General features: G+C 43.7%; 1 protein-coding gene across 8 annotated transcripts in view; it reads right to left on the reverse strand.

The window, feature by feature from the left end:
- Window positions 1–326: 326 nt before the first annotated feature.
- The window catches only part of strbp (spermatid perinuclear RNA binding protein), a 114456-nt gene continuing 90089 nt past the window's right edge, over window positions 327–24693 (reverse strand). For 6 of the 8 annotated variants that reach the window (XM_066650715.1, XM_066650719.1, XM_066650716.1 and 3 more), the window contains 14 exons: window positions 24627–24693; window positions 21205–21296; window positions 20691–20786; window positions 20206–20317; window positions 17090–17187; window positions 13261–13366; window positions 13076–13159; window positions 10905–11113; window positions 8278–8430; window positions 7605–7739; window positions 7214–7354; window positions 6539–6668; window positions 6309–6356; window positions 328–842 (listed from right to left, as the gene is read on the reverse strand). The exon at window positions 24627–24693 is cut by the window's right edge and continues 78 nt beyond it. In XM_066650715.1, coding sequence (XP_066506812.1) covers window positions 748–842; window positions 6309–6356; window positions 6539–6668; window positions 7214–7354; window positions 7605–7739; window positions 8278–8430; window positions 10905–11113; window positions 13076–13159; window positions 13261–13366; window positions 17090–17187; window positions 20206–20317; window positions 20691–20786; window positions 21205–21296; window positions 24627–24693 — 1566 coding nt within the window. In that variant the 3' untranslated portion in view covers window positions 328–747. The other 2 variants (XM_066650721.1, XM_066650722.1) reach the window with 2 other exon arrangements.

Consider the following 24693-nt stretch of genomic DNA (forward strand, 5'->3'; position numbering starts at 1 on the left):
CTTTGGTCAAACTGGACACATGCATGAACACACACACACACACACACACACACACACACACACACATGGTCAAAGCTGCTCAAGGCGCAGAGAAGGAAGCATTACTAATCTACAACAAGTAGATTAAGGGCTTTCATATTGCATTTCAATAGATTAAATTAGGAGATTAAATTGCTCAGTTTATATAGAAAATTGGAAGAAAGCTATATCCCAAGTAAATGATTACATCTCACTTTTGCGATTCTAAAATAATTTATACCAACGATATTTAAATGTATATGTATATAGTTTATAAATATACATAAGTACATTGTTATATCTACACTTACATATTTATAGTACCGTATACCATATATATTTATATATATGCATATATTTATAGTATAACCACATACACACATGGTGAATATACAGTGAAAATGAATATATTGCAGTGCAGTGTTGGAGTAAGACTCAACGGAACATTCACATCATCTCAAGTAAGCTTAAAGCCTAAAAAAGTTCTGGTGTATTGCTATATAAGAAAGACCAAACCTCCGCAGCCATGTCTCAAGGTGTGCTGAGGTGAACAAGTCAAATTGGAATATTGCTTTCGTACGATCTGCAAGGGAATACTTAGTTACGGTAAAGGTCAGCTTGGGAGGAGAGAGTGTGTGCGTGTGTAGTTTGGGGCGTTTCTGTGCGGTGGAGACAGCCTGGTCAAGCCTGGAGCGGTACGACACTTTAGAGCCACACAACCTGATGGTTCTAGAAGTCAGAGAAGAGATCTTGAGGACCCAAGTGAATAATAAAAGGTGCGATGGTCCGCGGCTGGTAAAAGGGATTGTCAATGAAAAGACCACCTACAGTGAGGAGAAGAGCAGAGAAAGCTGCGATTAATGGCGCGGGCCAGCAGGAGGCAGTGGTACACACTCTGATGGGGCGGTGGTCAGGGGGGGTGCTGCAGGGGCAGGTACTAGGGTCTCTGCTCTTTCAGGCTGTACGTGGGGTTTTCATTGAACCGGGAGCGTTTCAGGAGGTTAAGAAAAGACATCAACAACTTAAGTTGCATGGTTACCACTTTCCGACCGAAAATAATAATAATAATAATAAAATAAAAACAAAAACAAAGTAAGAGACTATTAAAAAAAAGGAAAAGAAAATCTCTGAGCTCATTCATTCAAAGATAAAAAAAAGCAGAGGATGTGTGAGGAAAAAGGTATGTGGCAACTTTCAAGTTTCGGACAGATGTGGTTAGTACATAACTCTGACAAATCAGAACCAGAACCAGTGTGATTTTGGAGAGAGTATTGTACAAAATGAACACCATCGCCATCAAAGAGAACAGGCCCCATTGGTTTCTGAGTGGACACAGCTGAGGATGACCATGAAGAATGTGGGAACGGTCTCCATCTCACAGCAATGGGGATCGCGTGACCACAGCGAGTAACCAGGGAGATGGTGGTTCTCTTTGGTTAGGGATGGCCACGTTCCTGTCACGGACCAGCACAAACACCTTCCGACTGGGTTTAAGCCCATCACGTGACGGCAGCTGACTCAGCAATGGCCCGTCTGCCCCAATTTATAGGAAATGGAACAATATCTTTTAAAACCAGGACAAGGTCAAGGTCAGGCTGCAGCTCAGAGTTTATTGGGAACTTAATCTTTGGTAAATAGCCTATTACAGAGCCTGCAGCGCGCTACGACGTTGCAATCAGAGGAGAACACGCTTTCTTCACCTCCCCTCTAGGTACCAGATGAAGACGTTCGCTCTCAAGGTTAACCGGCCGTTAATTTGGCCAAGAGAGCGGGGACACGGGCCGTGTTGTACGGTCACTTGTGCTGGCCCGTGGACGAGGAAGAACTTACAGCTCACACGCCGAGACACTCACCAAGAAGGAAAAAACAAACACCAAAATAAACAAAGGACATAAGACAATTAGGTAGCATATCTCCATGGATCCCATGTTGCTGCTTTCGATTCTCCGATGTGTGGCTGTGACTGGAGGCTCCGGGTGTGTTGCAGTGTGTCCTGTATCTGAGTGTGTGCTTTTGCTAACACATTCTAGCTTTACAGCTGCATATAACCGCATCCTATAAATGAATGGCGACTATTCAGAGAACATGGACGAGATGGTGGTCGTATCTGGTCCACTGTCCATAGGATGCAGCAGTTTGTAAGGTGTGTCCTTTAGGAGACCAGGGTTTGGGTGATGAAGGGCTGAAGGACTGAACGGTTTTGTGCCAACTGCCAGCTGTGTGTTTTCTCTAAAATCTATACAACTCCATGCAAAGCAAAGATAATTCAGTTTATAATCAAGCTACAAGCCTTATGCAGAAGCCTGTGAGGTCACATGACAACTTACAATGCTACAAAAACCTACGCAAGGTGTGAGACTCTGGGCTTATCATATACACACCAGTCAATGCTCTGCAATTGAGGAAGATAAAGGTTTATTTTTCAGCAGTAGTTTCAATTAGACCTATACATCCCATAGCTTCTGCCTTCTTTACAAAGACAGTGCCTGTGTCCAATCACATAGCCTTAATCCTTCCTATAGAAAAAACAAGCACAGTTTAAAAAATAAAATAAAACAAAATAAAATAAAGGAAAGGAAAAACGTTTTATAATTTAAAATTCCACGAATGAGGTAACAATTCACAGTACAAATCCTTCAAGTCTTTTATCTTCTCCGTTAAGAACTTAAACACCTGCTTTTTTTAAAGTCAGAAAACATCAACAGGTCAAAAATAAAAACTGAAATAAAAATTCTCTTTACAAATAACCCTTCACTTAAAGTCCTTACAGCTCTCTGCAGGGTTCCACTCAGACATTCGGTCTAAAATTCCCTTCTGCGTTAAAAGTGTGTGTGTGTGTGTGTGTGTTTTGGTGGATCTCCTGAGCTAAAAGAAGGAGTAGTGGGGGATTGGATAGGCGGGCACTTTCATGACGGGCAACAGAAGCATTCTCTTGGGCAAACCTAGAAAGAGAATGAAGAGAGTACTCCACATGAGTCGGGGGTTTGGGGAAAAATGGAATATATAAATAATAAAAAAAGAAAAGGATACTGTGCCGTTCATGTCCCATTTTAAGCAAAGGGTCATGTGTTCATGAGAGTAATGAGAGAGGGAGGGAAAGCAGGGCGGTGTCAGTAGGGCAGGTGGTAAAAGTTAAATGGAAACATTAGTGCGCGCAGGAGCGGAAAGTGGTGGGAGGAGATTGCCTTGCCTCCGATGAAACCGTTGTTCTCAACAGGGTATAATAATGAAGCATGAATCCTGATGATCACGTGTGCCCTGCTTTGGTTTATTCTGAGTGGTCTGTGCAGAAACATCTATTCAGTTCTATATGCAGCCATGAGGGAATGAGGGATTCATGTGGTGTGACTATGTCTGGCACAGATGTTAAACATACACCACATGGCAAAAGTCTGGAGACACGAGCTCATCCAACAGAACAGCAACTGAATAAAAGGGAATCAGTAGTTCCCATACGAAGATACAATTCTGAGACAGATTTACCTGAGGTATTTGAACATTTCTGTGTCTGATGGCATTCAGCCAAGCGAACGCGAATGAGGTCAAGTACTGATAGGTGCTGGAGGGGGCTTTAATACTCTTCTAACTGATAATTGGTGATTTAAGCATGACTTTTCTAATGATAAAAGGTGTTTACAAACTTTTGGACAGCGTGTATGTCACAGTTATATCTGCGCCAGTTGTGTTGGTTACTGGGGGAAATGGGGCAGGTTGTGACATGAATGGACCAGGTCGGAATTATCACTCGTGTGTGTGTGTGTGTGTGTGTGTGTGTGGAATGTTCACCCTAGTGTATATATATATATGTGTGTGTGTGTGTGTGTGCCTCATGTTCAACTGTTGTAGTCTCCCAGTCCCATTTTAGAAATCACAAAGCAGCAACAGGAGGCAGGTTTGGACAGCATTTGGATGACTGAGTGAGAGGAAGTACATGCACACAGCTCTCCGAGACCAGAGAAAACAGAATGAGAAACAGAGAGATAGAGAGAGAGATAAGGAGATAAAAGAGAGGACGCTGGTCTCCTACAGCACCATACCTGGCTTTCCTTCATCTAGAGGAGCGCTCATTATGTGGCAGGCAGAGACCAGGACAGCCCCACAGTTCCCCCACGGGCCAAAGGTTCACAGTCTAACAGAGCGTTCCCTTTAAACTCCCTCTTCTCCTAGCCCTCCCTCCACATAAAACTCATTCAAAGCAGCTTCAGTCGGGTTGGAGCAGAGAGACACAATGCCACACACTCCACAGAGCACTGTGTGTTTTTTTTTTTTTTTTAAATCAATAGGGAATATCAGTTGGTCAATAAAATCAGCTGATATTAAAAAGTTGCATGGCTCTATCAGTGTGTGTGTGTGAAATTCCCACTAGTAAAACAGCATTTATGAGCCCTGGAGTTGCTGTATATGAATAGCCACATTTTAATGAGGAGAATGCATGCCAGGATATTAATGCTAATATGTAAAGAGAAACTAACACAGCAGCCTAGAGCAGGTCTGAGATATTGTTTGTTGGATGTTGTTTACGAGTTTGACACTTGAGAAGCGTTCACAGTTCACAGTTGACATTACAATCATATCCGTTAAGCGCTGTTAGCCACTGCCCAGCACTAGACTTGTAGTCAGTTTAAAATGTTGACTATAGCAGGGTATAACTGACTATCTCCAGGAATCTTAACCTCGAGGTGCACATCAGCCAAGCCCAGGTGTTTATGTACAAGGTGTGTGTATGTAGTTTGCCTCTGCGTGTGTGTGTTCGGTCTCAGAGCCCTTCTCTCACTCTGCAGTGAGGAGACGGTCTCAGCAGCTGGCTCAGACACCTGCTCGTGAGACTCTCAGACAACCGATTCCCTCTAAATCAACACTACACTTGACGGACACAGCCCTAAACCTGGACTGACTGGAGCAAACCTGCTGCACTGGAGTCAAAAATTAAACAGAAGTCTAACTCCAGTGATTTTTATTTTACATTTTTTTTACATTATTAAATAATTATATATATATAATTAATTAAATTGGGCGTCACGGTGGCGCAGCAGGTTAGTGTCGCAGTCACACAGCTCCAGGGGCCTGGAGGTTGTGGGTTCGATTCCCGCTCCGGGTGACTGTCTGTGAGGAGTGTGGTGTGTTCTCCCTGTGTCTGTGTGGGTTTCCTCCGGGTGACTGTCTGTGAGGAGTGTGGTGTGTTCTCTCTGTGTCTGCGTGGGTTTCCTCCTGGTGACTGTCTGTGAGGAGTGTGGTGTGTTCTCCCTGTGTCTGCGTGGGTTTCCTCCGGGTGACTGTCTGTGAGGAGTGTGGTGTGTTCTCTCTGTGTCTGCGTGGGTTTCCTCCGGGTGACTGTCTGTGAGGAGTGTGGTGTGTTCTCTCTGTGTCTGCATGGGTTTCCTCCGGGTGACTGTCTGTGAGGAGTGTGGTGTGTTCTCCCTGTGTCTGCGTGGGTTTCCTCTGGGTGCTCCGGTCTCCTTCCACAGTCCAAAAACACACGTTGGTAGGTGGATTTGCGACTCAAAAGTGTCCGTAGGTGTGAGTTTGTGAGTGAATGTGTGTGTGTCTGTGTTGCCCTGTGAAGGACTGGGTCCTGTGTATTCCCGCCTTGCGCCCAATGATTCCAGGTAGGCTCTGGACCCACCGCAACCCTGAACTGGATAAGGGTTACAGATAATGAATGAATGAATAATTTTTTAATTAATTAATAACTTTTTTAAATATACCATCAGTTTGTAAAACATCCTCCTCCACTGAACAATAGGGTCTCCTTTAATTTAAGACCTGAGTAAAAGATCACGAATGAAACCGTAAGAGTAGGTATTTCACGATATCAGTCACTTGAGGTGTGTATGGAATGTTTCCATTTACATGGAACCATGTCATTTGCTTCAGTGGCATTGGTCTTTCAGCCCCTCCTCCCCTCTTTCTCTGAGCCTGAGCTGCTTTGAATGAGGGTATCTCAGTGCTGTAGACAGCAGATCCATTCTGACACTGCGAAAGAAAGACGTGTCCAGAGTCAGGGACAGAGGGATGGGGACGGGGAGCAGGCAGACTCAAGACAAAGCAGCGCTTGAAACACCCAGCCGAAGCGAAGCGAGGCTTGCTCCAACCACAGGAAGAACCAAAAGGTTATGACCCTGTCCTCCCGTTGGCCAGGGGGATCTGCCAGCTTGAGTTCAAACAGAGAGAGACTGCTGGCGTGACAAGTTCAAGGCCCAATTTAGAGCTGAATGGAAGTTTGGGTAGAGGGTAGTTGGGGCAAATTTGGATCCTAAACTCAGAGTGGGGCACAGGGAAGTAGTACGTACCATATGCAGGAGCTGCGGCAGCACCGTAACCGTACGGGCTTCCAAAACCTGCCAACAGAGGGTTACGGACACGTGTTGATAAACAGAATTTAACACAGCGACTCTGATGCCTTTAAATCTGCTGGATCATATCTCAGAGGTAAAAAGAATAGATCCAGTTTATAAATACAACCTGGCTGTACAACAGGCTGTTACACATTACAAATACACACACACACACACACACACACCTGGTGTGACGTATCCTGGTGCTGCAGCGCTGACAAAGGCTCCTCTCGTGAGCGCTGCTCTTCCTCTTCCTCGAGCTGCCTGAACTGCCACTGCAGTGGCAGCTGCCGCTGCTGCAATCACTCCTTTACTCTACAAAAACACACACACACACACACACACACACACACACACACACACACACACACAACAAGGTGCTTGGTTAAAGACACAGATTTGTTGAAAAAAAGGCAAAACAAACCACACCTGCCGATTGGACGAATCCCAGCTTTATTCAAATCCGTGTTTCAGATCAAAGGCAAAGTGAAGGGTTTAACTGCAGTTATCAACTACAGAAAGTGTAAACCCAGATTCACTGTCGTCTTCATCTAGTAGCACAGATCTGAAGTAGATTACCCTTCAGCACAGGTCAGATCTTTGAGAGATGTTCCTGCAGTGGTCGTTTATATGATCAGTTTAGTATTGATTCAAACAGGAACTTCAGAAGCTGACTCAACAGGCTTTACAGTCGAGGATAGAGAATTGATTATTGAGCAGGAGACCTTGTAGCATGAACACTGATCAGATACACACTGATCGGGTCACTGAGATGGGCTGGGAATATCGATCTGTAATTACATCTTTCTGTCTACAGGGTTAATGCTCTCTAATTATTAATGATGGCATTGGCATCTAACCTGAGGGATTATTTTTTTCTTTTTGTTTCCAGAAGCATTTGGCCCAGAGAATAGTTTCTCCAGGGCAGCGAGGGCAGCGCTGGCTTTGGCCACTTTCTTGTTGGGCCCTGCTCCACGAAACTTCTGTCCATCAACCTCCACCTGCCAAAGGACAACAGCGATTATCTGTATTAGTAAACAACAAAACGTCAAGTACTTAAGCCACTGTTGCAGAACCCCCTTTAATCTCAACAGGAGGATGTCGGGACAAACTTTCTAACTCCAGAGTTCTATATTTTTGGACAAAATGAATCATTGATATCAGTCATTAGCCAAGAATGTTGTTGTCCTCTACAGCAGAGGTGAGGTTATGTTCGGACAGAGACGACATGTTTGCGTCTGCGTGACTCGCCTCCATGACGAAGCGTTTGTCGTGGCTGCCGCCGCTTTCTGAGATCAGCTCGTATTTGAGACCTCGTCGTTTCTCATTCAGCTCCATCACGGGGTTCTTACCACTCGCCGTCAGAATAGGACCCTGAGTTCTCACCTGCACACACACACACACACACACACACACACACACATGCAGAAAAGCACACATACAGATACTGTGTTATCACTGGATAACCGTTCTTGCCTTGAAGCAACTACGTTTCATTTGCAAATTCAAACGTTAGAGTGAACACTTCTGCTCCATTCCATCGTCAAAACAAATGTATTTGTGTAGCGCTTTGTTACGACTGAAGGTTTACCGCTAAACTTGTTAAACACAACCCCAGGTGAGGAAACCAAGGTAGTTTGACCCTCTTCTGGTCAAACTACTTATAAATGAATGAAAGAATTCACAGTACCATCATATATGTGTATTGTAATGTTCAGGTGCACACAAACAGTCATAGTAGTGATGTAATACAAATAATAATAGTAATGAAGAGTGTATTAATAACTGGAGTCTGTGAAAAGTGGGTGGAGCAGTCGGGCTGAGACCCGGGTGGTCAGTCTTCCATTAGAGTCAGTGCGAGAGTGTGAGACATAGCGGCATTAAATCAGGGTGTGCTTGTGTGTGTTTGCGTGAGTGTGTGTACCTCCAATGTGTTGGAACTGTCTGTGGCGTGTGGTGTGTTATTGCTGGAGTGTGTGGACGTCTCGCTCTTCCCCTCACTGTCGGACTTCTCATCAGCGCTCATAGAGTCCAGGTCTGTGTCGAAGCCTGTGGGGTAGCCCATGGCCTGCAGCACCTAGACATTACCACACAACACACACCTTTAAAGTCACTGAGAGAATCATTAGACACATGAATCAGTGATTCATAGATGAGGATAAATCTGAATACTTGGAAATACGCAACTGATAATTGATAATTTAGTCGCCACTAAAAAAAAAAAACCCTTCCGTATCCAGAACTAAGGCTTTGCATAAATTCTTGGTGATTTAGGAGAAATAAACACAGCGATTTCACACATCTCTGAAACTCATTCAGTATCAAAGACGCTTTGAAGCAGAACACGTGTGTGTCGAGTTCACTGAAAGCCAATGAGGTGTCAGAATGAAAGAAAATCAGCCACTCTGACACCCCGCTTCTGCCCATCAGTAAAGAGACTTCACATTCCTTCACTTGAACGTTAAGTAATGTTTTGAGAGGCTTGTTAAAGGCTGTGCTGAATTAGGTCAGTGTTAAGAGTTTAGTGCAGAAAGAGAGAAACAAAGTTCAAAGTTCTTTAGTGAAAGGGGAAATCAGGCCTTTAGCCAGAAAACCAAAATACAACACTGTAAATAGGCAATTATACTCTAACTACTTTCCATTTCCCAGCACTAAAACATACAATTAAACACCTACACAGACGTCTGATTGATAATATTTTTTATGTGTAATATGTGATATGTATATTACTGCAATTCAAGTTTATAGCCACAAAACCTATTATAATATAAGCGTTAAAGTATGAGTATGTGCCTCTGAACCACAGATGGTATTGTACATTAGCATCTCTATATAATTAAACACAAGAATTATGATTACTTTTGTTTTGCATGAAATACAGGGGGTCCTCTACTTACGACGTTGATCCATTTCTACGTTGCGTCGTAAACCGATTTTCGGTGTTAGTCGGAACATACGTACATACTGTACGTAAATAACATACTGTAACTGTGTATTCTTCCGCCGTGAAGTTCGCGTTACGATGTTTACGACGCAAAACCACTTAAGTCGAAACAAGGCGAAACTGGTTCACCTTGGTTGCATTTTCTGACCTTCAGGTCAATGCTCTTTTTTGAGGACACCTTCAGTTCCTTTTATGTTTTTTGTAAGAGCTTCTCAAATATAGGGCAAAATGTCCTGACCCTGGAAGGTCTGTCCCAGGTCATATGACCTTCTGCAGACAGACTCCTTTACCTGTCTCTCTGCAGAAGGCTGATAAGATGCTAATGTTTAATGAGGAACTAGGTCCTGTAAAAGGCACAAATGTGGCTCAGAGCAATGGGCTGGAGGTCAGGAGGACAGCTCTGTCCAGAGGAAAACAGTGGCATAATCCATTTGTAATGGCTCCCTGAAAGAACTCTTGCCCATGAAAGAGGCAGAGGCATTGTGTGTGTGTGTGTGTGTGTGTCTGGTGGTGGGGGTTCTGTAGTGACAGGTTCAGATCTGCACTTTTCTCTACGCTTAAGGAAAGACAAATAAATGGTAATAAAATGGTAAAAAAACAATGCTGTACACACAGTGATCACTTCGAATCAAATTCAGATCATAACGAAGCCCCCTGATCCATGTACAAACACAAATGTGGCATCTGCTGAAAGTTTGGAGTCTGTAGAATTTCTCGTTTTAAAAGAGCTATGAGTGTGAAATCTGTCATATTCACATTTACATGCTTTTGTTATTGCCCGAGACTTCTAAAACTGAAGGGAAACCGTTTATAGCGGCTTTATCTAGAGGCAACCTCAGGATCTGGAAGGCAGACTGTGCAGTGAGTAAAGAGTCTCCGGGTCTTTCTTCTTTCTTTACTTGCAGAAATGATTTTCTGTAGAGCATAATACATTATGAGCATCCTGTTGGATACATCGAGTGTGTGTATGTTTCTCTCTCTGTCTCTGGTGTAATGAAGCTCCGTGATGGAGGCCCTGCTCGTCTGGCGGTCTGACCTGAATGAAGAGCTGCTGTTTTGTGCTGGGGACGGAGCCTTTTATGGCTGTGCTTTGGAGGAAAGAGGATTAGACCATCTCCTGCTCCACACTCTCGCTTTGTTCACAATCGCTCCTGAATTACATGGATTTGGATCCTCCTTGCATCACAGCGTCTCTGAATAAGTGTGTGTGTGTGTGTGTGTAAGAGAGACCATGTGTGGGTAAGGGTAATCTGTGAGAAACAGACTGAATGACTATAAATAAAATGCCCTTCCAATGTCACCTGGCTTTTGAGAACGATTGGATAAAACGCGAATGTTTACTTTGTTGGTTCAAACTCAATATAGTCAATGATTTCCCTCCATTATCTTTTTAGTTTATTTATTGTAAACACGTTTATTTCATCCTTCAACTCACTGAACCCATTGCAGAAATTCTGTCAGGAGTGTGGAGGGTAAACTTTCAAGTAACACCACATCTGTGTTTGAAGAACATACTTTATGACTTGAATTTGAGAAGAACCGAGGTGTGGTGTTAGAAAGAAACCACTCCCAGAACCCACAAACCCCACAGAGGTGTTTATTTCTACCTTAACAGCCACATGAAGCTTGGCCGTCTTCTTGGAAGAGCCCGAGGCTTCGTAGATGGTGCCGTCCACATCCACGGACATGGTGAAAACTGGGGCATGAACCGGACCAGACTGAGACAGCAGCTTATACTGCAGCCCCGGACGGATCTGGTTCAGCCGCATGAGGGCGTTCATTGGCTGGTTAGAGTCTATTGCTTTATTGTCCAAAACTGCAGAGAAAAACATGGGCAGAGAGTGAGAACCAAGAATGGGTGAGGATTATTGTAGATCTGTACACGTCTGCATCATATCTTGGGCTTTGTAACATGTTTTTGAAAGAGATTTTGATTTAAACAGAAAAAAAACAACATTAAACTGTATCATAACGAGATAAAACCTCTCTCTCTGCGTCGGCTGAGTACCCCACTTATTAAAATGCAGATAAAATGCATTTTTAAGTGGTTAAAATCAGTTTAAGTGCCCTGCGTCTCGTGAGCACACAGGAGAACTTGAGTGCATGACTCTGACACAGACAGGACGTTACCGATGTATTGGCAGAGACTAATTGCGAAAAATGTTGCTCCTCTTGCTCTTTTTGTCCAGGTCCAGTTGAGCGTACCGGTCACAGAGAGCAGCACAACTCAGAGGATAATTAGAATAATTAGAAATCTGTTGGATTGATTAGCCGACACTGATGAGCATCCACAGCGATAGAAGGGTGCAGAGAGAGAGAAGTAAGAATAACACTTAAAAAATGTAAATTAACAGCTCTAAAAGATACGGGAACGTGTGGCTTTGACTCCCTGATCAATAATGATTAGAAAATATACAGGAGGCACTGAGACTAAAACTGATTCAAAGGGCAGGAGCGAAGAGAGGGGTTGGGCAGTTGGAGGGCTTTGAAGGCTATACAGTGATCCCTCGTTTTTTGCGGGGGATGCGTTCCAAGACCACCCACGAAAAATGAATTTCCGCGAAGTAGAAACCCTCCCTGTTTCTGTTAACAACCCACCCTTTGCATTAAACAGTCATTCTATAATGTTTTTCAGCTGGAACTACATGTGATATCCCACCAGTTTCTTTAATAGAGTCATTCCCAAGCTGTGATTTAGCATTGCAGCACGGTGGCGCAGCAGGTAGTGTCGCATTCACACAGCTCCAGGGGCCTGGAGGTTGTGGGTTCAATTCCTGCTCCGGGTGACGTTCTGTGAGGAGTGTGGTGTGTTCTCCCTGTGTCTGTGTGGATTTCCTCCGGGTGACTGTCTGTGAGGAGTGTGGTGTGTTCTCCCTGTGTCTGTGTGGGTTTCCTCCGGGTGACTGTCTGTGAGGAGTGTGGTGTGTTCTCCCTGTGTCTGTGTGGGTTTCCTCCGGGTGACTGTCTGTGAGGAGTGTGGTGTGTTCTCCCTGTGTCTGCGTGGGTTTCCTCCGGGTGCTCCGGTTTCCTCCCACCGTCCAAAAACACACATTGGTAGGTGGATTGGCAACTCAAAAGTGTCCGTAGGTGTGAATGTGTGTGTGTGTGTGTGTGTGTGTGTGTCTGTGTTGCCCTGTGAAGGACTGGTGCCCCCTCATTGCGCCCAATGATTCCAGGTAGGCTCTGGACCCCCCGCAACCCTGAATTGGATAAGGGTTACAGATAATGAATGAATGAATGAATGAATGATTTAGCGTCAGTAAATTTCACTCGGATGTGGACATGAACAACACATGTACTGTATGTAAGAAACACTTGTAAATGATATATTGTGTCACCTACAGGCCGAGTCTAACACATGTAAATAATAAAAAAGCCCCCTTGAAAACACCCGTGAAGTAGCGAATCCGTGAAAGATGAACTGCGAAGTAGCGAGGGATCACTGTAGATGTTTTGCTGTTATTTATGAGGAGTTTACTGTGTGTGGCCTATATTAGAAAATCAGATTATTAAAAGAATCCTCAGAATCATGAGTTAATGACTGAATTGTGAATGGGGGGGGGGGTGGCAGAATATTTAGTGAATATGATCAGGTCAACAAAGGGCAGGAACTTCTTCCAGAATGCTTTGGAAGTCTTCCCAGCTGTTGTCTGACCATAACCGCGGCCTGGAATGAATGCCACACAAACACGAGTGTGGGGGTGTTTGTATTTGTGAGAGAGGGGGGGGCGGGGTGTGTGAAAGAGTGAGAGAGCGTGAGAGAGGTGGGGCTGCTGACCTTTTCTCAAGTTGCGCTTCATCTTCTTGATGAGGTCTTTATTGTCCATCAAGCAGTCTTCGTAGGGTCTTTTTAGCCCCATACCTGATGAACACACACTCCATTAATACACCTTCATTACAACACAACACTGACCATAGAACAATGGGCTAGAAGTGAAACAGCGATTAATCGGAAAAACACACCGTCTTTGTCTGACCAGGGGTATTTCTGTGAGGGTTTGGTGGAGGGGAGCGGGTCCATGTCTAAAACCTTGTAGATCTGCCCAAAAGCCATGAGCCGGAGATAATGCTGCAATACACAAACACACACAGTATTACACAAACATATACAGTGAGCGAGTCTGGTATCGTGCAGTGTATGGTGTCAATTGAATGGTAATTTATAGAACAACACCGAGTTACATAATCCCTAATAACACCCCCATGTTAAAGTCACACACGAACTCTGAGGCGGTGATATTTTTCACATTGATGAAACGCTAAGCACCGAGCATGGTCCGGAGGTCACTCACACTGCTTAGCAACAGCACTGTGTTTAGCTGGAGGTGTGTGGAGTGCCTTGGGCCACCAGCAATGAGTCACATTAACAGGAAACGCAGGGGGTACAGATCCTTTCAGAAATGAGAAATGATGCAACACCGCCGGACCAAAAACAACAGGGGCTTCCCATTAACATTCCACTCCTGAAAGACCACTGGGGTCTGTTTGAGCTTCCTGGGTGAGCATCTTACTTTGTGTGGAGCCACAAATATCATTTTTAAAACCCTTAATAGACGCAGGTTAAAGCGATGGGGTCGGCCTCCACAGCGCTACACACGGGGCTGCAACATGAGCCGTTACTGTGGTTCCTGCAACTAATACTGCAGAAAAACGCAAATATGCAAATTAGTTATCTAATCACAATGGGGTTTTGTTTGTTCCCGGTGTCCTATGAGCCTCCCGACCAATCACAATCCAGAGGTGTTTCTGTGGGTGTTTTAATGAATGGAAGGTATTCAAAGGTAACTTCCAAAGGAAAAAAAGTGGGTTATTTTAGCACCGTTTTCTTAAAAACACACAATTCCTAAACATTTCTGCACTGCAGAGGACTACGTTTAAAAACACGCAGCATGTTTCTGTATCGGCTCGACACCTGCTACAATATTTATCTTTGGCCACACACTCATGGTAAGGCTCTTGTGTTTCACAGTGTAACATTATACAGATATTTCCTCATAAATACACTTTACAGCCGTGTTAAAACATAAAACTTAAACCTCACTGGCTTTACGTTCACACCGATGATACAACGGTCTTTGAATTGAGATTTCAACAGTTGATTACTGTACTGTCACAGTACAGCTCCTTTATATTAAATAATACACATGTGAATTTAAAAAGGACCGAGGTGAAATAAGAGCAGCAAACGTTTTTCAAATCACAAAAATGAAGTGGTTGTTAAGGAGATAAATGTGTTGGTTAATGGTTAAACAGAACAAATGAAGCTTGTTCAGTCACAGAAGCAGCACTTAGAGGCTGTTAATATTGTTCTCTCATCAGTTCAAAAACCAGTGATTACACTCAAGTGTTTACTAAAGTCTAAACTAACGAAGCTAAACGTTCATTCACTGGCTCTTACACTCCCAATGAACTGTACAGGTTACACACACACACACACACAAATGTACAAGCACATAGTCACACGCCCACAGAGGCACACAGACAAATGTACACACACACACACACACACACACACAAATGTACAAGCACATCGTCACACGCCCACAGAGGCACACAGACAAATGTACACACACACACACACACACACACACAAATGTACAAGCACATCGTCACACGCTCACAGAGGCACACAGACAAATGTACATACATACACACACACGCGTCCCCCCCCCCCATCCACACACACACACACACGCGCCCCACACACACACACACACACGTGAAGCTGCCTGTGCTGAATGCTCCATCTCTGCAAGCTGCTATTTCTACGATCAATTACTGTAATTACCTGCTCCGCTGTAACGTGTCCCATTTGAGACTACGGCAAATGCAGAAATTACAGAGAGAAAAAAATCCGCCACATTCAGCAGATCACTGCATTTTACAACAGTGAGATTACCCAGCATCCACTGCCATATCAACACATTATAAATAATTGCCCTGAAATTGATCCTTATTTGTTAAATCTTGGAGTGTAACCGCCGAGCCAAGCAGTGACTGAGCCCATCAATATCCCATTATAATTACTGCACATGGTAAGATTAACGTATAGATTCAAGTCTCTGACGAGGTCTTTCACAGGACATCACTGCACTATCGTAAGTATTTCAAGACGAGACATTTGTTCATTTTCTCAAAACCAAAACAACCCATTAGCATTCTGTAGTGTCAGTACTGGACTGTGAGGAAAGAGCAGACACTGCACTTCCGCTGTCCTTCTCGTTCATTAAAGCCAGATGTATGTTTCCACAATCAGCAGAAAACGGGCGGAAAACGCTGATAAATATGGAGTGTCTCTATAACAGAGAGAAAGAAAAGAGAGAGCGAGAGAAAGAGTGCAATGAGAGGAAAGATGGTCAAAAATACAAAGCAGTGACAGTTAAAGTGTATCCCATATTCACTACTGTTTCCTGATGGGTCAGAGGTGGTGATGGAGACATTATGGACATTTTTAAACATAAATATAGTTTTAAAATTAATTCTTATCACTTTTTATTGGCTGTTTGTATTTAAGTCATTTTAATAAAGACTTAAAGTCATGACAAAAAATTGAAACATTTATTTGTTAACAGTATGATCTCTGGGCTTCTTATGATGCTGAGATAGTGGTAGTATTCTGTATTCTAGTGTCATTTTCACATTCCTCTTCAAACAGCTCCAGAGACCCACTGAGAGATGCATCTCTCACACCTGCTATCCTTTTACACACACACACACACACACACACACACACACACACACACACAAACACACAGACAGACACACACAGACAACCATACTGATAGCTGAGCAGGTTTTGATAGCACTGTTTTCTCACGCTCATTAGAAAGCCCACGGTCAAAGTGCTTCTGTTAAAGGGTAGGTGTTTGTAAGTGAATGAGAGAGAAAGAGAGAGAGAGAGAGAGAGAGAGAGAGAGAATGAGAGAGTGAGAGAAAGAGAGTAAGAGAAAGAGAGAGAGTGAGAGAAGGAGATAGAGCAAGAGAGAGAGTAAGAGAAAGAGAGAGCGAGAGAAGGAGAGAGCGAGAGAGAGAGAGTAAGAGAGAGAGAGAAAGAGTAAGAGAAAGAGAGAGAGTGAGAGAAGGAGAGAGAGCGAGAGAGAGAGAAGGAAAGAGAGAGAAAGAGAGTGAGAGAGGGGGAGAGAGAGAGAGAAAGAAACAGAGAATGAGAGAGTGAGAGAAAGAGAGAGAGTGAGAGAGAGAGAGAGAGAGAGAAGGAAAGAGAGAAAGAGAGAGGGGGAGAGAATGAGAGAGAAAAAGAGCGAGAGAGAAGGAGAGAGAGAGAGAGAGAAGGAAAGAAAGAGGGTGAGAGAGAGAGAGAGAAAGAAAGAAAGAAAGAGTGAGAGAAAGAGAGAGAGACACACACAAAAGGCTTAGTTCTGACAGCAAACCATACACTCTTGAAGCGCAGCGCAGCCCAGTAGAAAAGATAAGACTGATGTAAGTGTATTCATGTGTGTGTGTGTGTGGTGTGTGTGTGTGACAGAGCAGTAACCTGAAGACTGCAGAGATAAGATAAGCCATTCTAAGAAGACAGCTCTTCCTGGCCTCAGAGGGTGGCTATTACACAGCTAAGCTTACATCTCACACACACTCTCAGGTTCCGCTCATCAGTCCTGTGTGTATCTGCATAGCCACTGCATCACACCCCACACTGATCTGTCTGAATGGTGGATAATTAATGATCAGGGAGATGAACAACTCAAGGTCAAGGCGGCTCTCCCACCCTGTGATGAGCAGTCGCAGTGGGTGGTAGAGATGTTAGGGGAAAAAGGGCAGTGTGCGTGAGGGTTACCTGTGCGCTGTACGTGATGGCCTCTGCCTCCTCGTCCGTCAGGGCGGCTAACGTGTCCGTCGGCTCCTTTTCGCATGGATCGTGCAGCCCTGGTCCACCTGAGAACAAAAACAACCGTTATTAACATCGCCGCTATCACTGACAGATCATACGTTTCATCCCTGGTCACAGCCATTGAAGGCCACAAGTGAGCGGGTCCAAGAGACTCTAAAAGGATGTGCTCTCTTCGGGTGGACAGGGTGTCCTTCCCTCTCATTCCCCTGAGCATTTTTTATTATTATTTATTTATCATTTCCAACTTTAAAAACTCAAACATTTCCCGTATATTTTGGAAGACATCTTCTTTATCTTTTAATATAAGAGTTTGTTGTTCCAGTTGCAATGTTTCCATCAAGATTTTTCTGAACAGATTGAAAGTTGGAGGCCTTTGCTGATTCCAGTTAAAGTAAGATTCATTTCTTTGCTATAAATAATATCACTCCAAGCCTATGAGCAAGAATAGGGTCCAAGGTCCTATCCAGATCAGTACCAAACAAGTATTGTATCGGTGTAAAATCTGTTTGTAATTCTAGAGCCTTAACAGTCAAGTTGTGTATTACTTTCCAAAAGTATATTAAAGGCTAAGCACCAGCGACATTAAAGTGTCAAACAAATAAATACAGTGGAGTTTGAGTTCCTAACTTGTGTTTATTGAGAGTCAGAAAACATGTTATTTCTTACTAATTGAAGGAATAAGGTTTAAAAGACCGTTGCCCCCCCCCCCCCCCAACGGGGAAACTCTAATAGGCGTCTTGCCTGTGACGTAGATGGTGGACAACACTCTAGAGGCTGCACTTAATTTAATGCACAATGAGGAAAAGGTGTGTTGTTTTTGGCTGCAATCATTCAATGTACAGTGGGACATCTGTGAACAAATGACCCAAAGATCCCAAAATATCCAGAAAATGGACTAAATTTGTCAACTTTAAACGGGCACTTTGGAAAGGACCATCCGCTCACTCCGTTATCTGTAGCTCATTTCACTGGCGCTTTTCCAACAATATGGGCATGTAAGGACACCAACGAAAGGTGTTGAAGAGCCTCTGTAACATGGAGGTAAACAGGGTAAGGACACTCACTTCGCCTGTTTTAGTTGGTGTTAGTTAACGTTAGCTTGACTCGCTAAACTCGGTGGCTCAGATTATACTCGGCTACGTAGCTGCATTACGGAGGTTTATAGTGTCGGATGAATTCGAGTTCGACTTCGATCACATTTACAAGAATAACGGTACCTCTACATTTGAGTTTAGCTTATTGCTAGGCTATTGTCATGAATAATGTTGGTTATTTAGCTAGATACTGTCATAACAGTCAGTCATAACGGTGTTTTACCGCGGCGTTGTTCAGCTGTTGTCCACCAGTGACGTCACGGTCGCGTTCAAGAATTTCCGTAGAGAGCTCGGGTTTTTCCGTCAATTTAATAAAATTGTCAGTTTTAAAGCAAATTAAGCTGCTATTTTCATTTTAATTCATACTTATATCTGTCAGTAACTACAATAATGTGGAATATTCATGGAGGTCCATTAAGTGGTGCTTAGCCTTTAATTTACTACAGCTCCAAAACACATGCATAATTGAACCAGTAAATGTTCTAAATGTATTAAATATATGAGACGTGTTAGGAAACATTTTGCTTAAACGGACTGGAGTAAGATATATCCTCTGCATACGTTTATAATTCTGTTCAATTATTTTATTACATGACCATAAGGTAAGATCATTTAGACACACCTTGTCCCATTGTTCATCAGCCCAAATCTCTTTGCCATACATTTTTAAGTCTGATTAAGGAGGAGTTATGACTATCTAACAAAGTACTATAGATCAAAGAAATTTAGCAATTTTTACCTTAAAAGTACAACTTAAAAAATGTTGTGACGTTTCATGGACCTGTAATAGGGAGAATAGGGGTTCTGTTGCTGCTAATCTGGGCTCAGCACTGTGGAAACTACGCTATGAAACTTTTGGAGGAGGGTAGAACCCATCATTGGTGTGAAAGATCAGACCCGAGTCCTAGAGAGTTAAACCTATTGCTAGTAGGGAGCATAAACAAGAAGGACGATTGACAGCTAAGGTTGTCTGTATTTATAGCCTCTACAACAGTGGGACATTAGTGGATGTCTTTATCGCCATGATGCCGAGGCACGTAAAAATACACAAATAAATCATATATTTCATGAAACTCATAAAGATGATGCCCTAATGCTGCAATAATATTATATAAGATATGAAATACTACCCTCACCATAACGAACGTTAGCTTCATTAGCATTTTTGTAAACATTGAACCATTGAATCCCACCTGTCCTTTCCTCAAAGATCTGGATTTCAGACACAGTTAACAAATACATTTCATATTTTTACATTCAGAAAACCACTGACGTGTCCAGAAGTGATTCACCACTGACCTCTACACCACTTCCTTTCCTTTCAACCACAACACACAACACTTCCTGTCCTCACAACTAAATCAGCCAAAGACGCCAGCGCTGCCAGTGTAAGCACATTAAACATTAATGCCTGCATCTTTCTCTATTAATTAATGATGAACACATGAAAGCAAATGGGGACAGGGAGTAGATTGGTTATATCTGCGATTGGGAAATGAGGTTACATTAGCTAGAAGAATCAAAGCTTCGCGGATGAAATTCAAAGCCGAAAAAGATGCCATTATTCTTTATTCTGCGTTCAGACATGTTTCCCACCCGATTCATTTTAAATATCTATTCCACCAGGAGCTTCATGAAAAGCCATTAATAAACGGTGTTTTTACTTCAGAGACTACATGGGGGTAGCAGCTGGATTTATTGAGCAGTTTGTTGAGGGTAAGTAAGTGTGAAGAGAACAGGTTTGGCCCATTACAAAACCATAAAAGGAAGAAATGAAATGCAGTGCTCACCTACCGTCACATGAAGGGCTTTTGCCAAATGAAAATGACCACCCAGGTCTGTTAGAGCTTATCTAAATTCTCCAAAATCTTTAACTCCGTGTGGTTTCTCTTCCCCCTTCCCCCGCTCTCTCCTTCCTCCTGTCGTTCTCTCTCCGGCAGGAGATTGTTTACCTGGCGGTGTGTTTACCTGGCAGTAATATCCCAGAGGCCAGACACTCCATGACTCTGCGCAAAGCTTCTCCTGCTCCTAGCGGCCGATTACACGTAGCTATAGCCTTCTCACAGAGCAGCTCGAGGGGCTAAAAACAGAAAAGACATGAGTTAAGACCACAGCACGCAGACCTAGGTCAGTTCAGCCTCTGGAAAAAACAGGCAACCATCATTTACTAGAATTAAACATCAGTAGCTTAAAATAAAATCACATTATCGTGCCATATTCTGCTGCATTTGAGTTATTCAAGCTGCATCAGTTCCATACGCCCCTCCGACTGATACTCAGCTATTAGTTCCAATTTTCTATGTAAAGAAACATTACAAATAAGCAGCTTTTCTCTAAGAAGCACAGTGCCTTTTAAAATAAATGTTACACCTTTGGAATATGAGAGCTTTACTGTGACGGCCATTTGACTTCTCCTATTCCTGACCTACTGTAAACGTATCTCACACACTTACCCATCCTTTAAGGGGTTCCCAAGCAGGTACGCTATTGCACTTGTCCCTTAGAATCCGTAAAACGATCACACCTGATTTAAGGCCGTTTACTCTCGCCTGCGGAAATAAGCAGCAGGTTAGTGCGAGGCTGAAGAGCCAGCTACATTCACAACACAATCACACGACTTTTACAGCTGCCTCTACTCTCTGTTAGTGCGAGTTTGAGTGAGGTCGTGACCGGGGTCCGGTGAACTGTGCTGACAAGACGGACCCGTCGTTGGGTCGGAAGGGAGAAGGGCGTGAAACACAGTCCAGGAAAGCATCTGACAGTTGTTTAATGACAAACAAGCAGGTAAAATCAAAACAAAGCCAAAAATAAGAGTGTAACGATTGCTGTTGTAGCCTTACGATGTGCTGAATACTGTGGTAAATGCTGGAGTAAGGACAAGAGGATGGGTCTTTGAAAAACGTGACATGTACAATTTTGTTGTCGTTCATAAGGCTACAATAACAATGAGAGAAACAGAGCGCCAACCTGGAACCATTTAGCATGTCGCAGAGAGGCCAGCGCCACCAGGCACCTCTGTCTATCCAGCAGGTCCGTCGGCTCACTCGCCTCAGCGCTCTCTATCGGCAAGAAAAACGGGACAGGAAATCAAATCACACACACGTCATACTCAAACACACACACACACACACACACTTCAATGATGGACAAGGCTGGATCTGTTAAGGTTCCAACAGTGCACTGGAAATCCAACGTGTTTTAAACACTTTTCTAGAACACTTTCTAAATAAGCCACAGGATTTATCTTTAGAATTTGGGTGCTTTTGAAAACGAAGGATCTAAACCAGAAAGGGTTAAGTGTGAACAAACACCAGAGTCTGGATTGATATCTCGCACAAAGGAGCTCAGGTGTGAACGGAAACAGCATGTTTAGGAAGGTGCATAGCACAATAATCCCATTGTTTATTGAAAACTATGACTCTTCCGAACTGTCGTATGGACCGTGTGTGTCGTCACACTCCTGTTTATTTGATGTTGCAGTTGAGCTCAATCTGTCCTCAGACATGGGAACGGCTAAATTAAATCCCGTGACATGTTCAAATCATGTTCCAAAAACATGTTTAGGGCCTAAACGTCTGGATTTTCAGCACAGAGGTGTCGGCCTATGTCCAGTGCATCCGAATGAGATGAGGATTCCTTGCCATCTCATTGGCTGGCTGGAAACTGGGGTGGGGGGGTGTGGTCGGGTGGGATTTGCTAAAAGCTCTTAGCATGCACAGAGTCAGCTTCTGTATAAACCTCCATTAAGCAGTGGCCTGGATAGGACACGTGGTCTGGTGGGGGTTAAAGATCTAAAGAGATCTACACATGCTAAGAGTTTGAGTGAATCAGTGCCAGACTTGGGCCTGGCTCAACACTGGAGTAAAATACACATGCGGTAGACAGTGTTAGAACACTTACATCCATCAGAGAGAAAAAGACAAAGTAAACACACACACACACACACTTCTCTTCTTCTCTCCTACACACACAGACATCTGAGCTGGAGATTTGCATTTATTTGGCCATGGTTTACTCTTCAGAAGCAGTCTCTAGGCAGGGATTCATAAAGATGCTGCACTTCTGTACGGTGCGTGCACGATGAATGCAATGAAGGGAGAATAAATGAAAAGGTAAAGCTCCAAGGAAATGGTGGAGAGGGAAGAAAGGAGTGGAGGAGATTAATCATGGAGCTTTATGCAGAGGATCATGTGTTGCTAATGAGAACGTTAGTCTTTATTTTGCTTTTCCTGGATGAGTTTTAATCAGACCAACACAGCTGAGACCTCCTAAAGAGGAGCTTCAGTCAGGTTGATGTAAAACCCCTCTCTCTCTTTCTCTAATTCTCCATTTACCTCTCTCTCACTCACTCTCTCACTCTTTCACTCCCTCACACTCTCTCTCTCTCTCTCTCTCTCTCTCTCACTCACTCACACTCTCTCTCACTCTTTCACTCCCTCACTCACTCTCTCTCTCACTCTTTCACTAACTCACTCTCACTCACTCTCTCACTCTCACTCTCTCTCACACTCACTCACTCTCTCACTCTTTCACTCCCTCACTCTCTCTCTCTCTCTCTCTCTCTCTCTCTCTCTCACTCACTCACTCACTCACTCACTCACTCACACTCTCTCTCACTCTTTCACTCCCTCACTCTCACTCTCTCAATTCCTCACTCACTCTCTCTCTCACACTCTCTCTCTCTCTCTCTCTTTCACTAACTCACTCTCTCTCACTCACACTCTCTCTCACTCTTTCACTCCCTCACTCTCACTCTCTCACTCTCACTCTCTCTCACACTCACTCACTCTCTCACTCTTTCACTCCCTCACTCTCTCTCTCTCTCTCTCTCTCTCTCTCTCTCTCTCTCTCTCTCTCACTCACTCACTCACTCACTCACTCACTCACACTCTCTCTCACTCTTTCACTCCCTCACTCTCACTCTCTCAATTCCTCACTCACTCTCTCTCTCACACTCTCTCTCTCTCTCTCTCTTTCACTAACTCACTCTCTCTCACTCACACTCTCTCTCACTCTTTCACTCCCTCACTCTCACTCTCTCACTCTTTCACTCCCTCACTCACTCTCTCTCACACTCTCTCTCTCTCACACTCTCTCTCTCTCACTCTTTCACTAACCCACTCTCACTCACTCTCTCACTCTCTCACACTCTCTCTCACTCTCTCTCACTCTTTCACTCACTCTCTCTCTCTCACTCACACACTCTCTCTCACTCTCTCTCCCTAACAATTGTTAAAGAAATAAAGTTTTACATCAGCATTATTTAAAGATCAGCACTGCTGTTTTAAAGGTTGTCTTATAAACACTCAGCACTGTAAACGATGCACCGCAGACCAAAACAAACCCAAGCTTTCATCAAATTAGAGGGTTATATCTACAATAAAAGATATAGAAACCAATTATACTCCTCTATAAACTAAATTCTTTATTTGCTCAATGATCCACGGCCAAATAAGCGGCCTACACTCTTACACTGGGGCTTTTTTAATCCCTCCTGAAGTGTGCTTTTCGAACCATTACAGATTTGCCCGAGAAAATCAATTACACTTTGACTTCCTGTTTGCGGGCAGATTTAGAACAGGGGAATATTGATTGGTGGACTGGTAGACACAAGGTGGGGGATGAAATATCTACAGCTGGGGGCTGGGACAGATTAGGACAGGGAGAACAGTGTGTGGCCAAAGTAGACACTATCTCCTTCTCTTCCTGTGTGTGCGAGTGTGTGTGTGTGTGCGTGTTTTTGTACATTTCTAGGACAAATTTATTCTGACCTTGTAGCAGAAACAGAAACAAACTAAAGTCTGACTTTGCAAAGTGGTCACACTTTTAAAAACACGAAGAAAAGGCAACTTAAATAGAAACGAAATAACGGATGTTACGTTGATTTTTTCACAGTGCAATACGTATAATACATAAGAGACGTAAGGATGACCCCATGTCCCGAAGAGCTATAAAAACCAGGGTGTACGCGCCTGTCTTCGTGTTCTGATGCGTTTGATCTCAGCGGGTGTAGATTGAACCGTTTCTCAAAAGGACAGGGCCCTTGACCCTGCTGGGGATATACGAGAAGTGCTGTGATCTACTGCCCATCCCTCTCCCTCTCCTCCATCTTGTCAACCCTCTGTCTCGCCCTCCCTCTCTCCTGTCATCCCACATCCCTCTCTCACAGCGAAGTGTCCAGCAGTGGATGTGTAGTAAAGATGGATGTGAATGAGCAGTGAGGTATTGATTTCTAAACCAGTATACACCCCCGGTTCCACTTCCTCCTACAATCACTATCATGACATCAGATCACATCAGAGATAGAGAGAGAGAGAGATAACACAATATCCTTCATCTCAACACTCACTTATTCCCTCACACACACACACACACACACACACACGTACGCTGTTCCTCTTCCTCGCCGTCGTCCCTCATCTGTGGCGAGGTAAGCATGACCTTCAGTTTGAGCTT

Source organism: Hoplias malabaricus, chromosome 18 (genome assembly GCF_029633855.1).
Source record: "Hoplias malabaricus isolate fHopMal1 chromosome 18, fHopMal1.hap1, whole genome shotgun sequence".
NCBI lineage: Eukaryota > Metazoa > Chordata > Actinopteri > Characiformes > Erythrinidae > Hoplias > Hoplias malabaricus.